The sequence below is a fragment of the Crocodylus siamensis genome, chromosome 6 (assembly GCF_052110815.1).
Source record: "Crocodylus siamensis isolate JL-2025a chromosome 6, ASM5211081v1, whole genome shotgun sequence".
NCBI lineage: Eukaryota > Metazoa > Chordata > Crocodylia > Crocodylidae > Crocodylus > Crocodylus siamensis.
This window is the reverse complement of record NC_143400.1, coordinates 528249-542300: the sequence shown is the minus strand read 5'-3', so window position 1 is coordinate 542300 and position 14052 is coordinate 528249. Positions and strand designations below refer to the sequence as shown.

Genomic DNA, 14052 nt, shown 5'->3' with positions numbered 1-14052 from the left:
AGGTCGGCTCCCACCCTCTCCATTATCCCAGATCCCCTTGGGCCGCACAGCTTTTTGGGGGCTGCAAAGGGAGAGCCAAGCTAGATTGAAGAAATACAATCAGCTTTACAGCAGAGTGTGGGTCAAGAGGGCTTGGCAAGGGGGAAATAAGAGAATCTACTAAGAAAACAGTGCTGCCTTTTAAAGGGACACTGCCCAGCTCCTTCTAGGAACACACCCTCGTTAGGAAAGAGCATCACCTCTCCACTGGATGAGCAAGGCAGGCTCTGCACCGAAAACACACCACCTTGGAAAACAAAGAGCCTCTCCACCAGGCACACACAGTGATCACACAAAATGTTACTGCCACAGATTCTTGAAGCCGTCGATACGGGAACAAAAGCAGATGTAAATGTCGTTGGCTTTGAATTCCCTCCTCCAGTGTGGGCTCACAGCATGGAAAGCCGCACACCCGGCAGCCCTTACAGAAACCAGTTATTGGCTCAGGGGAGTGGGGGGGGGGGGGGAGCCAGGAAGAAAACCAGCCCTGGGCAAACCTGTCTGCTTGTTTCCTTGTGGAAACCCAGCAAGAACGGACATGAGCAGTTCCCCCTTGCACTAAGAGTGCGGGAGATGATACAACAGGCCCAAACCTCCAGCTCACAGCAGCAAGGAAACATTTGCTGGAAACCCGCGCTTGGTATTGTTTCCAGGCCTCACACACACACACTCAAGTTGATATCTTAGGACAAAAAACATTGCACAATTCTGCATTACAAGCAAACAGAGCAACAAGGCTATTTCCCATCGGCAGGATCGTGCCCGATTCCTGAATGAACCAGCCACACTGAACAGGCCTGCCATCGCCCAGCCCCAGCAAACGCTCCTCGGCACCCATTTACAATGGGAAACTCATGACTGTCCTGATGGCTGGAGTCATTTCGATTTGCATCACCCAGGAACATGCCTCGGTGGGGCGAGACGCCCAAAGCAGGCCGCGGTGTAGGGGGCCATGCAGGCACACAGGGGGTTATTTCGGAGCTATGTAAGCAGCAACAAACACAAAAGGGGATCGCGGCCCAGGCAGCACCGAGTGAACAACCGAACCCTACCACTGCCGGAGCCCGCGTGGAGCCTCCCATCAGTTGCAAGGCCAGCCAAAGCAGCCCCTTCCCAAGAGGACGCATTGGTACAGGGAGACCCCGAGACACGTGGGGAGGGGAGGAGAGGAGAGGGGAGGGGGGCGGGTCGAGGCACGATCTGCCGACACTGTCGCAGGCAGCGAATCGTTTCGAGCTGCAGCTCCCCGTCTCTGTGGGGTAACAACACCGCGCGAGCACCCCAAACCCCAGCCCGTCCGGTCATTCCTGCCCACCGGGTGGGGGGGAGCCTCTGACACAGCTGGGGGGGGTCACAAGGGCACAGGGCGGGAGCCCCGGCACCCCAACCCCAGGGGCAAGGACAAGCATTTTTCTGGGACCAGGTCTCGGGGACCACAGACAAAGCTGGGGGCAGGATGCAACAGCCCCTAAGGCTGGGGTGCCTCAAGGTCTCTTCACAGCTGGGGGAGGCGAATGGGGGAGACCCCCAGGGCTCTCCAGAACTTGCAGCCCCTCAATATGATGGGGGGGAGGGGGCTCATGGGGCAGCACCCCCCAGCCGCAAACAGGCCAGTGGGGGGAGGCAGCCCAACCCCCCAGGTTGGGGGTGGGGTGAAGACACCAAGGGGGGGAAGGGCAGCCCCTCCCCCTCAAAATGGGGGTGGGATACTCAAGAAGGGGCAGGCCCCCAAGGGGGGGAGGGGCAGACCCCAAGGGGGTGGGGTGAAAAGATAGGGGGTCAACCCCCAAGTGGGGGAGGGGCAGGCCCGCCCCCCCGTCCCCGGAGGGGGGGGTCCCTGCCCCCCCCCCGTGAAGGGGAGCAGACCCCGCGGCCCCGCCCCCTGCACCCGGCGGGGGGAGGGGCGGGGCGGGGCAGCCCATTGTTCGGCGCCCGCGCTAGGGGGCCGGGGCCGGGGCCCGGGGAGGCGATACGTACCGCGGCGGCCGCGCCATGTCCCCGTGGGCCGCGCGGGGCGGGCTCGGCCCGTAATGGCGGCAGCGGCGGCGGCGGCTCCTTCCTCCTCCCCTCAGCAGCCACCGAGGGCGGCGGGGGGGCGCGGGGGAGGGGCCCCGGCGCGCATGCGCGGGAGGGAGGGGCGGGAAGGGGCTGGGTGCATGCGCGGGAGAGGCGCGGAGGGGGGAGGGGGCGCGCGCGAGGAGAGAGGGAGACTGAGTGCGCATGCGCAAGGGGCAGGCGCGCTGAAAGGCTGTGGACTGCGCGTGCGCAGAGGTGGTCTCTTTCCCATGTGTGAGCCCGTCACCTGGGGCCTCCTCTGCGCGCATGCGCCCTTCCCCCTTAGTGAAGTGAGTGGGTGGGATTTGGAGGGGTCGTGATCCTGCTCCCCTTGTGACTTGTGTCTCCAGGGTGGCCCCAGGCCGGGGGTGGGCGGAGAGACCCTGGCCCCACCCCACTGGGGCAGGGGTGCCCTAGGAGCAGGTGCCTTTTGCATCCTCACTTCTGTCCTGCCACAAGGCCCCTGCTGCCTAGCTCGGCCTGGTGTGTGACTGGGGCAACTGGACCTTCCCGCCCCCGCCCTGTGATTCCTGCCCTGCCCAAGCTTTATAATCACCTGCCTGGGAGCAGCCGGGGCACTTCTATCCAGGTAGCCGCTCAAGGAGTCAGCTGACTTCATGGCTCTTGATTGTCTCCCTGATTCCTACTGATCTCTTCACTTCCTCAGTGTGAAGGACCCTCTCAGTTTCGTAATTGTCTGGATCTTTCACCAGTCCAGCAATGCTCAACCCTTTTGGCTGGGGGGGTGCCTGCTCCATGTGCGAGCCAGATGCAGCCAGTAGTCCCAGTCCGACGTGGCAGGCTGTGTCCAGCCACATGGAGTGGGGTGGGAGCAGGCTGGCTCAAATCTGGCCATGAAGAAAATGGGGGGTGGGCCCAGCCCCGATTCAGGCGTGGGAGGCAGGGGGACGGGGCCTAGCTGAGTCCCCATCCAGCTCTGAGAGGGTGTAGCCCAGCCCTGATCCAGCTGCAGAGTGGGAGGCAGCATCCCAATTCAGCTGGGCTTGGTCCCATGGGGGGAAGGGAGCACAGCTGTGCAGGGTTTGGGAGTTTGGCAGTGGGGAGGGTGGCTGTATTAATTGACATAGCTCCCCCACCCCAAATTTCCTGACTGGTGGAGAGCCCGGCGGGCGGGACATGATGGCTCCAGAAGCCACCTTTGGCCCATGAGTTGGAGGCTGAGCGCTGCTGCCCTGGATCATCCCCTGAACTCAGGTGTGATCACACGCCCTCAGGGGAACATTAACTTAGGTGTGGAAAGGACTGACAGTGACGTTCCAGGCGGCAAGATTTTTGCTTTACAAATCTGATTGAGAGACATGCGTTTCATTATTATGACTACAAGACAAATGGCACAATAGATTTGGCCCCTTTTTTGGACTAGTTTGTTGTGCTTTTTAAGCTTAATATAGAAGCTGGCAAATGAGTCTGCACTCCAGTAAAGTGCCATTTGTTTTTTGCTTTGCTCACACACTGAATAATACAGCGCTGGGCCCCCAGCACATTAGTAAAGCTTCTAGCTTCTCTTTAAGTGGAGAAAAGTATGTGTTGTGTTAGCTGTGATCACAGACAGTGAGGGCTGGAGGGGACTTCTGGAGGTCCCCTCTAGTCCGGCCCCCTGCTCCAAGCAGGACCAGCCCCAACTACATCATCCCAGCCAAGGCTTTGTCCAGCTGGGTCTTAAACACCTCCGAGGATAGAGACTCCACAATCGCTCTGGGGAGCCTGTTCCAGTGCTTCACCACCATCCTAGTGAGAGAGTTTTTCCTAATACCTAACCTCAACTTCCCTTGCTGCAGCCTGAGCCCATTGCTCCTTGTTCTGTCATCTGGGCTGATGCTATCTGCACCCCCCTTTTCAAAATCCTAGATCCACCCGCATGCCCTGAGGACATGGGGGCCCGGCGCCAGGCCAAGCAGAGCAGGTTACAATGGTGTGAGTGTGTCACGTCACATGGGATCATAGGAAAGTCGGCCTCACAGGGAATCTGGCTGGGCAAGTCCGTCACTCCTAATGGGCAGAAGGGGGAACCGACAATAACTTCTTTTCCCTTTAAAACCTCCACAGAAATCCTGGAGTGGTAGGGTAGGCAGAGGTCACATCTAGTCTAAGGCCCTGCCTGAGGCAGGATCAGCACCATCCGAACCAGCCCAGAGAAATCCACCATCAAACCTATTTGGAAAACTATCATCAACATTGACACATCAGACATTGCATCCGAACCTGCCCTAGGTGAAGCAGGGGAACCACGACAGTCAATGTCCTGCTGCTGGAGAAGGCTGTTAATTACACCAGAGAGATCCCAGGCTGAGGCCATGTCCCCACTGCAGAGGAAGGCAAAGCCCCCCCAGTCTGTACCAGTCTGACTACGGGAGAAAATTCCTGACCCCAAATGCAGCATCAGTCTGACCCTGAGCAGTGAGGCGAGCCCATCTAGCCAGGACCCTCAGACGTAGGTCCCTGCAGGTACATTGGCACAGGCTAGTTGCCATCCCCAGCCTAAACCCCACCTGACACATCGGGGAAAGGGGCAACCAGCAAAGCCCAGAAGCCTGGGACATCCCCATAGCGGAGCATGGGCATCACTGCACCTAGATCACCCCCCACAGTGGCTGCCCAGCCTCTCCTTGAACCCCTCCAGGGATGGAGAGTCCACAGCTTCCCTGGGCGTCTATCCGCAGCCTCACTGTGAGGGGGGCATGAGGGAGGGGTTGGTTTCCCCCCCTGCCCCATGTGGCAACCACGAAGCCGGGGAGCTGCTTTTCACCCTTGGGAGGCAGGAAGGAGGCATGGACCTGTGGTAGTGCTCTCCTGGCAGCTCGCCTCACCAGCCAGGTGCTGAAGTGGCAAGGTCAGCGGGTCACCTAGAGGACAGGAGAGCTGCCGGGATTGCGATGGCCAAGAAACCCCAGCCAGAGTATGAGGCATGATCCCTGATGTGGGATTTAGTCTAACCTGGATGGGTATTTGCCATTGCCTGGTGCTGCCCAGCTGTCCACAGAGGGTCAAATGAAGCAATACCCGTGTCACCTGCACGGGCCAGGCTCAGAGGCACTCAGTTCCTATGGGTTTCATAGTTTCATAGTTTCTAGGGTCAGAAGGGACCTGAGCAGATCATCTAGTCCGACCCCCCGCCATGGCAGGAAAGAGTACTGGGGTCAAATGACCCCAGCAAGATGTTCATCTAACCTCCTCTTAAACACCCCCAGGGTAGGAGCCAGCACCACTTCTCTTGGAATCTGGTTCCAGACCCTAGCTGCCCTGACTGTGAAGTCGTGCCTCCTGATATCTAACCTAAACCTGCCCTCTGCCAGCTTGTGACCATTATTCCTGGTCACTCCTGGCGGTGCTCAGGGGAACAGGGACTGCCCCAGTGCCTGCTGGTCCCCCCTGACTAGTTTATAACAGGCCACAAGATCCCCCCTCAGCCTTCTCTTTTGGAGGCTGAACAGGTTCAGGTCCCATCGCCTCTCCTCGTAGGGCCTGCCCTGTTGTCCCCTGATCATACGAGTGGCCTCCTCCGGACCCTCTCCATGCTGTCCACATCCCTCTTGAAGTGCAGTGCCCAGACCTGGACGCAGTACTCCAGCTGCGGCCTGACCAGTGCCGCACAGAGGGGGAGGATCACCTCCCTGGACCTGCTTGAGATGCATCTGTGGATGCAGGACAAGGTGCGGTTGGCCTTCCTGACCGCGTCCCCACACTGCCAGCCCATGTTCATCTTGGAGTCAACGATGACCCCAAGATCGTTTTCCGCCTCCGTGCTGACAAGAGGGGAGTTCCCTAACCTGTAGGTATGGTGCCGGTTGTTCCTCCCGAGGTGCAGCACCTTGCACTTGTCTGTGTTGTTTCCCATGCGAGTCAGGCCCCAAAATACCTTTACAAAGCAGTATCAAAGAGCTTGGGAGAGGGAAATACCTCTGGGGAGCATCCCAGAGCCCAGCACTTAGAGAAGAGGCAGCGCCTGAAAGCTGTAGATTGCTGAAGGGAGCTTCATCCTCCAGCCCTGTTCCTCCATGGTCTAGCATCCTGGCAAGGCGGTTTGAGCCTTCTGTAAACTCAGCCCCTGCTTGGTGGGAAATAATCACAGCTTCAGACGGCCGCTGGTGACTCAGGGAGGCTATTTCTGGTTCTCCTCGGAGGTCCCCGCTGGAGTGGCTTTATCCCCATTTCACAGCGGGGAACCTTGGCTCCAGGAGAGGAAATGACTTCCCCGATGACAAGCAGAGCTGGGAACTGGAGTTCTGGCCTGACCAAAACATCCTTGAGAGTATAACAACTTGCTGAAGACTCTTCCAGCCAGCAAAAGTCCCAGAGAAATCTGGAACCAAAGGAGACAGCATCCCCACTCAGGCTGGTCAAAGTGTTTGCTCCTCTGTGCACGCAGGAAACGGCCCACCTGATGCAGGAGCACGGGAAACAACAGAATAAGGAGGGGGAAGCTGCTGAGCTGCAAGGGGGACCGGACCGGCAGGCCGAGGACGATGCTTCAGGCAGGGTGTGGAAGGAGCAAACCTGCTGCGTGAGACTCTACTGCATCAGAGATGCCCTGATGGCTGGGACCCTGGGTCCACCTCTCCTGCTGTCCTGTACCGCACTCTCTGCATGGCAAGGAGGGCTACCCCTCCACCCCGCTGCAAGTATTGCCTCAGCCACTTGGCATTACCCATTGCCTGGTCTTTGCTGAGACCAGAGAGCAGCTGAGCCCTCTGGGAAGCCCACAGGGCATGAGAGGCTGGAGGGAGGAGTATGGAGGATGCAGGGGGCAGCCCAGCCTGGCTGCGGGTGGCTGGAAAGCCTCTAGGAACTGCGGTTTCACAAGCCCCAGCACAGAGCCCAGCCCTTTGCTCCCGCCGGCAATTTGTGCATCATAAACAGCTCCACGGACAGGTCAAGAGAGGACGTGCTGCTGTCTGCACCGCAGCACAGGCATCACTGGACAGACCTGACGCCGCTCAGCCGCATGTCCTAGGACCCCTCCTGCCCTCGGCTGTGGGGGATTCCCCACCAGCTCCGGCGGCAGGGGCTGGACTGCTGGAGCAGAGCAGAAAGGCGGACGACACGCAGCATCCGGCCAGCCCCAGACACCGACGTTTCTGCCGTGGTTCTGGTTCTGCCGAGTTGCGACACGGGCTGCGCTCCCGTCCAGCCCCGCTGCTCGAGGCCCCTCGAGTCGGGGGTGGTGCCAGGTCCACCCCGGTGATACGGAGAGGCTGCACAACGGATTTGTCGGGGTGGTTCAGATAATGCGGATCCTCCCTCTGGCGGGGCTTGGGACTCGATGAAGGGTGACCAGACGTTGTGGGCGGTCCCGGATTTAGAAGTCGGTCTTGGTCTCTGGGGTGGGGGGCACAGGCCCCAGCGAGCCCCCAGGTGGTGGGGCAGGGCGCCCAGGGCGGGCGCGGCCTGCGAGGCCTCCCAGAGCCGCGGCTTCGAGTAGGGTGCCGCCCGGCGGTAGCCGCCCCGGTCTGGAGCTCGGCGCCTGGGTCTCGGGCGCCCCCTGGCGGGAGCGAGGCGGGGCTGGGCGGGGGACTACAACTCCCGGCAGGCCCCGCGACCTCTCATGGGAGGGGGCCTCCCGGAAGTGCACACCTCCTTTGGAACTACAACTCCCGGCGGGCCCCGCGACAAGGGGAGCCCGCCGGATATCCGGTGGGGTGGGGACTGGGTCAAGCAGTGGCCCAGAGCAGCTGTGCGGCGTTGGGCCGTCATGGTGAGGGTGCGGTGCGGTGGGAGCTGGGGGTCCCCTTTTGGGCAGGGGCAGGGGCAGGGAGAAGTCTCCCCTACAGGGAAGGGGCGGGGGAGATCCTTGTAGGGATAGGGCGGGAAATGCCCTCTATAGGGACGGGGCAGGGCAGGGTCCCATCTATGGAAGCGGGGGGTCCTTATAGGGAAGGAGCAGGAAGTGTCCCCTATAGGGAAGGAGCGGGGAGGTCCTTATAGGGGAGAGGAGCAGGGGGAAGTGTCCCCTATAGGGGAGAGATCCCTGCAGGGGGCCCGAGCAAGCCCCCGGCCCCCACGAGTCCCCATGGGAGCCGGCCGTGTGCGGGGTACGGCGTCAAGGGAGGACTTGCCGAGCCCCCGGCATGTGGGCATGCGGCTGGCTCTGGGGTGGGCTGTGGAAGGGCGGCCCCTGGGGCTGGCTCCCTGTCGTCCTGGAGGGGGCCGGTCTGAGCCTGCCCCCGCAGTGGCTGCGGCGCCAGCTGTGGGGCCCTTGGCCTCGGAGGAGTCTCCCACGGGTGCAGGGTCCCCCTTCCCTGCCGCGGGTGCGGGGAGGGGACGCTGCAGTGCGTGGCCTGGGTGAGCTGCGCCACAGGTGCCGAGGATGGGGTCTCTTCCCTCTCCTGGGCTGCACCCTTGCTCCTGTGGGGACTCGACCCCGTGGGGTCCTGTCTGGAGGGCCTCGCCCCTCTGCTCAGGCTCCAACTGATGCTGCGTTTGGGGTCAGGAAGGGATTTTGCCCCATTTCGAGTGGCGCGGACAGGGCGGGGTTGCTGGCCTCTGCAGCAGGGGCACAGCCTCTGCTGGGATCTCTTGATAATAGCCTTCGACAGCACTGCCAGCCACGGCCCCTCTGCTTTCCCCGGGGCAGGTTCGGGGGTGATGCCCGGTGCGGTGTCAGGGCTGATGGTCGTGTTGCTCAGAGGTTCGACGCTGGGTTTGCCTGGGCTGCTTTGGACGGGGCTGATCCTGCCTTGGGCAGGATGTGACCCCTCGGTGCCCAGGCTCCTGCAGCTGAGAGGTGCTCGGTGTGATGCCTGCCAGCACTCACGCCATGGAGGCTTTTTCCTAATGGGACCTTCGGGTGCACAGGGCAAAATATCTGGAGGGTGAGGCGTTGGGGGTCCCACAGCTGTTCCTGTTTGCGGGGGCACGAACAGAGCTCTGGGCTGGGTTGTGGTCAGGATTTCCTCTGAGGAAGCCCTTTCTCCCAGCTCAGCAGAACAGATCTCGTGGCCTTTTCTGCTCAGCAAGAACTGGTGGGGAGGCAGCTCCTGCCAGGAAGGCTCTGCCCTGCCCCTGCCAGGAACGTGGCAGCTGCTGGGCCCTGGAGAGCTCCAGGGGACGGTGAGCCCCGTGGCTGTGGGCCAGGACCTCCAGGAGGTTTGGGCTCCTGCTGATGGGAGAGGAGAGATCGCGGGTGTCTGGCTTGTGGCAGTGACTCCAGGAGGGGGCTGGGGTGGCAGGGCAGAGCCCCAGCTTCCCTGACTGCAAAGGGCTCTGTCCGGAGCCATCCTGAGCTGCCCTGGTGCTTCTGCTGTGGGGTGTTCCCCTGCGGCGCGGCTTTTCCTTCCCCTATCGCCCTGCGAGCAGCTGGGTGGAAGGAGAGGCCTGGTTGGCTTTGCTCTGCCAGCAGGGAGGTGGGGCCAGTGGGTGACAGGAAGGAGCCAGACCCCCTGCAGCAAAGGGGGCAGCTGAGAGGGGGCAACCCACCCTGCCCGCAGCATTGGGCTCCCCTGAGGGTCTGCACCCCTCAGTCCTTGCTGTTGTCCATGGCCCAGGCGGTGGAGCCTGACCTCATCCGCTCTCCACACAGATTCGTTTCATCTTGATCCAGAACCGGGCCGGCAAGACGCGCCTGGCCAAGTGGTACATGCAGTTCGACGACGATGAGAAGCAGAAACTCATCGAGGAGGTTCACGCCGTGGTGACTGTGCGGGATGCCAAGCATACCAACTTTGTGGAGGTACCACTCCGTCAGCGTGTCACAGGCCGGTGACTACCCCTGACCCTTGGGGAAGGGGTGGGCAGGACGTGAAGGTGTTGGCTCCTTGCCAACCCGTCCAAGGAATCTGTGCCCAGCCCCGCTGTGCAGCTGACAGCAGGGCGACAGCTTGCTGTTGCACCACGGGCATGAGCTCCCAATGTCTCCCATCCGTAGCGGGAGGAGCCAGAGGCAGGAGGAGGGAACGTTGCCTGGCACCAAGAGCAGCTACCTGGGACTGGGGACTCCTGGGTTCTGCTGCTGTCTTGCTGTGTGCAGCTGGGGTGAAGGTTTTCCCTGACAGGAAAGCAACTGAGAGGACCTGGGGGGGTGCGGGGGTCTCCTCCAGGGCCATCTGCACCCCTGGTTGAGCCTCCACCATCTTCCTCTCCCCTCAGTTCCGGAATTTCAAGATCATCTACCGGCGCTACGCGGGGCTGTACTTCTGCATCTGCGTGGACGTGAATGACAACAACCTGGCGTACCTGGAAGCCATCCACAACTTTGTGGAGGTGAGCGCTGGTAGGAGGTGGCTGGGCCTTGTCCTGGGGGCACAGCTCTTGGATGGTTCCTCAGGGAGATGTGGACAGCAGGTCAATCACCAAGGAGGGCTCCATCTCCCTCTGTGTGCACCTGGGCCAGCCAGCAGCTCCTGTCCCTCGCTGCGAGGCTCTTCCAGGTATGTGGGTTACAGGGAGCAGAGGAAAGCCCCACCTAGCACTCACTGGGCTCTGAGCAAGCGCTGATGGCTTCGCTGCCTGCAAAGGACCCGTTTCCTGCCCCGCGTCCCACGCAGTGGGGCTGGGGGATGAAGCTGCAGATCAACTTCTGTTGCTCCAAGGAGGGCAACAAACCTTTGTGACCAGTGTCCTGGGTTGCCTCAAATCTAATCGGCTCTGGGCTGTGTCCTAGCCCTACTGTCGGATCTTGGCTGGATGCAGCAGGGAGGCAAGCAGGGTCCCCTGGGCTGAGTTGATCAGGAGGGCACGCCCGTCTCTTGGCACCAGGTGGCACAAGCCAGGCCCTGACTCCCACCATCTTTTTCCTCCTCCCAGGTCCTGAATGAATATTTCCACAATGTCTGTGAGCTCGACCTGGTGTTCAACTTCTACAAGGTGAGCAGAGCATGGTGGGGCCGGGCTGGGCCAGGCAGGGCATCCCCTGTGCAGCCGTGCAGTGCAGCTCTGAGCTGGGGACGGGCTGGCAGGCAGGGTGCCCCAGTGACCGATTGCTCCCAGCCTACAGGAGGAGATGCGCTGGGCCGCGTAGAGCTGGTGGAGTTAGATGCCCACAGCCGAGGGAGATGGGGGGCAGGAAGGCAAAGCATGCAGGGCTGATTGGGTCTCACAGGGCAGCAGGGGCTTGTGGAGCTGCTCTCTGCTCTGGGCAGGGAGGCCACATGCTCCCTCTTTCTCCTTGGGGGGGGATGAGTGTTCAGCTTCCTTGGCTTGAATAGTCTCTTCTTCCCTCACGGCTGCAGGGGGAAGGGCAGGTCCTTCAGGTGTCTGTGTTGGGGGCAGCACTTGGTACCAATGGGTGGACCCAGTGCCTCTGGATGCAGGGCTCACGGGTGGGTCCTTCTGGCTGCAGGTTTACACTGTGGTGGACGAGATGTTCCTGGCCGGCGAGATCCGCGAGACGAGCCAGACCAAAGTCCTGAAGCAGCTCCTCATGCTACAGTCATTGGAATGAGCTATCAGACCCCTCCTTGCTCCCTGCACCCCTCCATCTTCACCCTGCCGGGCTCGTCTCAAACCCGGTCCCGGGATCGGCGACTGCCCGAAACGAATGTCGCTGCTCTCAGCCGGGGAAGGGACGCTGCCCCCGGGAATCGCAAACGAGTCACAAATTCCAGTCCCGTGTGTGCCCTGTCTGGCCTGCGCTCTCCCCAGTGACAGACATAGGGGCACAGATCCCTGGGGGCGGGCAGGCAGGTCAGCTGTCTCGCTCCTCTGCCCTTCATCCAGCCATCTCCCTGTTCATGTAAACGTGTCGTGCTGTCTGCCTAGAAGAGGGACCATAGCTGTGTTCGCCGTGGACGAGCAGCAGCTTTGTCCGTGGCCAGCGGAGCGATTGTATTGAAATAAATGTCTGTGAAACATTTCAGTGACCTGTGCCCTTTTCTGCAGGGCCCCGTGGGGCTGGCCGGGGGGGGCTGTTGGATCATCTAGGTGTAGACCTCTGAAGTTTTGGACACCTTCATCCAGCATCCCAAAGAGATGCTTGTCTAGCAGCACCAGTGAGGGGGATTCCATTGTCTCTCAGGGGGCCTCATCCCTGCTCTTCTGGCTGGAAGACCCCCCCCCCCCCCCCCCCCCCGCCCCGTGCCTTCCTGCCTGTCTTAAGGGGACTGACCTGGCTCTTTTGGCCACAAACTGGTGCCAAGTTCATCAAGAGGGCAAGATGTGCTTAGGCATGTTGGTACCTTCACGAAGGACCAGTTCTCCCCTCTCCTGCTCCTTCCTGTGACCACGGGAGCGGGCAGGCTGCAGTCAGCGACTGGGTGTTGTTGGCTGGAACCTGGCTGTCCTGCGACTGTCGGTTCCTGGAGATGACCAGGAGACTGGACTCCAGCTTTGAGCTCCTTGCGCTCGTGTTGCGCCCTCTGCGACAGCAGACTTGTTCTTTCGGTCCTTCCTCTGGGCGTCTGCCCTAGGAGCCCAGCCCCTGCCGCCGAGCACCATCTCCGCGAGCTCAGCGCGTTCCAGCCGGGTCAGCTCCGCGCTCTGGTGGACGGCTGCTCCAGACGGACCGAGTTTCCGAGCTCGGTGTCTTTGCAGTCTGTCGTGTCCGGTGGTCCCGGTAGCTTCTCCTTTGCCCTCTGCGTTACAGCTGGGCCTAACATGAAAGTAGGACATAGTAAGTTTAGAACTAACGTGCCGAAATTTTCTTCACGGCCGCGTAATTAAAGGGTGAAACTTGTTGCCACGGGGTGTGGGGGAAGCTGAGAGTTTAACCTTGCTCGCAAAGGGACTGGACAAAGTCTTGGAGGAGAGGGGCACAGGGAGCTGTCGAGCACAGCAGCAAGGGGCACGGTCTCCGAATCGGAGCGTCCCGGACCTTCAGTGCTGGAGGCCGCAAGGGGGAGAGGAACAGCAAAACCCTGCTCGGACCCCGTGCGCTCCCGTCCAGCCTCCGCGCTCTGCCGCCGCGTGATGCAGGAGACCGGGCAAGCTGGGCCTGCGGTCTGATCCAGTCAATGGCACTCGGGTAGTATTTCCCTGTAGTCGGAAAAAAAAAAAAAAGAAAAAGGAAAAAGCCAGCACGTTCGAGGGGGCCCTTGCATCTGGCAAGGCTGAGCACCGCCGGCTTCATCCATGTTGTTACATGACCCCGGGCTTCGCCCACTAGAGAGCGCCCGCGCCGTGTGTAGTCCCTGCCGGCCTGGAGCAGCAGCTCAGCTCTCCGCGCGGGCCCGCTTGTCCCAGGATCCCCGGGCTCGCCGGTTGTTAATGCTGCAAGGTCATCCTCAACCCGTACGGGTGCAAGATGGACCGCTCCCTCGGTGCCGAACCGACCGTCCCTCCCGGGCTGCGCCGACGTGGGGTGGAAAGGGACGGTCTGGGGCATGGTGCCTCCAGCCCCTGCTATCACCTTCAGAGGCAGCTTGAGCTCTGGTCCAGCTCCCTGCTGGAAGCTGCCTCATCCCCTGCTCCGGCTCGACCTCAAGCCGGTTCATCTTCGCAGGGTCCTGGGCTAAAACCGTCCTTCAGCTGCAGGAGCTCCCAGGCTAGATGCGCCAAAGGGAGGAGGGGAAACTGAGGCTCGTGGCAGGGATGGGTCGAACCCAGGTGCCCTGAGTCCCTGCAAGGTCAGTGCCCCGTCGGCTGCCGTGCAGCCAGGCTGGAGGATGCTTTTAGGGAGACGGCCCTGCGTGCGTTCAGCACGGCGTAGCTGGCAGCTCGTCAATGCCCCGTGCAAGCTCCCGCTCTGCGGGTTGCCGGGTGCCCTTCCCTGGGGCGACCGCCGCGGCGGCCTCCCCTCCCCGGGCCACGGACCTTCCCTCCCTCCCGCGCAGGACTCGCGCCTCGTTTTGCAGCTGGCGGCTGAGTCTTTCCCACCCCCTTGGGCTTCTCTCCGCGGGCCGGAGCTGGGAAGAAGCTGCTGTGCAGTTTGTTTGCCTCTGTGATAAACGTGGGGTGCAAATCTTCGGAGGCCGTTGCCCTGATGTTACAGACTCGCAAAACAGCTTCTGGCTTGGAGCGCACGTCTCCCGGTTCCTGGAAACCCCGGCCTGTGACTCACCCAACTTT

The 14052-nt window shown here is 61.4% G+C and overlaps 2 protein-coding genes across 4 annotated transcripts in view; one reads left to right on the top strand and one right to left on the bottom strand.

Moving 5' to 3' along the window:
* Positions 1 to 2168, bottom strand: part of ARHGAP35 (Rho GTPase activating protein 35) — a 105146-nt gene extending 102978 nt beyond the window's left edge. Inside the window, exon 1 of one of the 2 annotated variants that reach the window (XM_090056065.1) lies at positions 2017 to 2168. The gene's annotated coding sequence lies outside the window, so the exon portion shown is untranslated. The remainder of the gene's footprint in view (positions 1 to 2016) is intronic. The other variant, XM_090056066.1, reaches the window with a different exon arrangement.
* A 5474-nt stretch (positions 2169 to 7642) lies between these two features.
* AP2S1 (adaptor related protein complex 2 subunit sigma 1) lies at positions 7643 to 11909 on the top strand. 2 transcript variants are annotated; one of them, XM_090056237.1, is made up of 5 exons: positions 7643 to 7807; positions 9632 to 9781; positions 10198 to 10311; positions 10855 to 10914; positions 11390 to 11909. In XM_090056237.1, exons 1-5 carry the CDS (start codon positions 7658 to 7660, stop codon positions 11489 to 11491), a joined length of 576 nt encoding a protein of 191 aa, XP_089912363.1. In that variant the 5' UTR covers positions 7643 to 7657; the 3' UTR covers positions 11492 to 11909. The 2 variants fall into 2 exon arrangements, with proteins under 2 accessions (XP_089912363.1, XP_089912362.1); XM_090056236.1 differs by having other exon boundaries at positions 7790 to 7813.
* The last annotated feature ends 2143 nt before the right edge of the window (positions 11910 to 14052 follow it).

Coding starts and splice junctions, on each gene's coding strand:
- AP2S1 (XM_090056237.1), top strand. CDS start 7,658: ATGGGAGGGGGCCTCCCGGAAGTGCACACCTCCTTTGGAACTACAACT. Junction 7,808..9,631: donor TGCGGCGTTGGGCCGTCATG/GTGAGGGTGCGG, acceptor CTCTCCACACAG/ATTCGTTTCATCTTGATCCA. Junction 9,782..10,197: donor AGCATACCAACTTTGTGGAG/GTACCACTCCGT, acceptor CTCTCCCCTCAG/TTCCGGAATTTCAAGATCAT.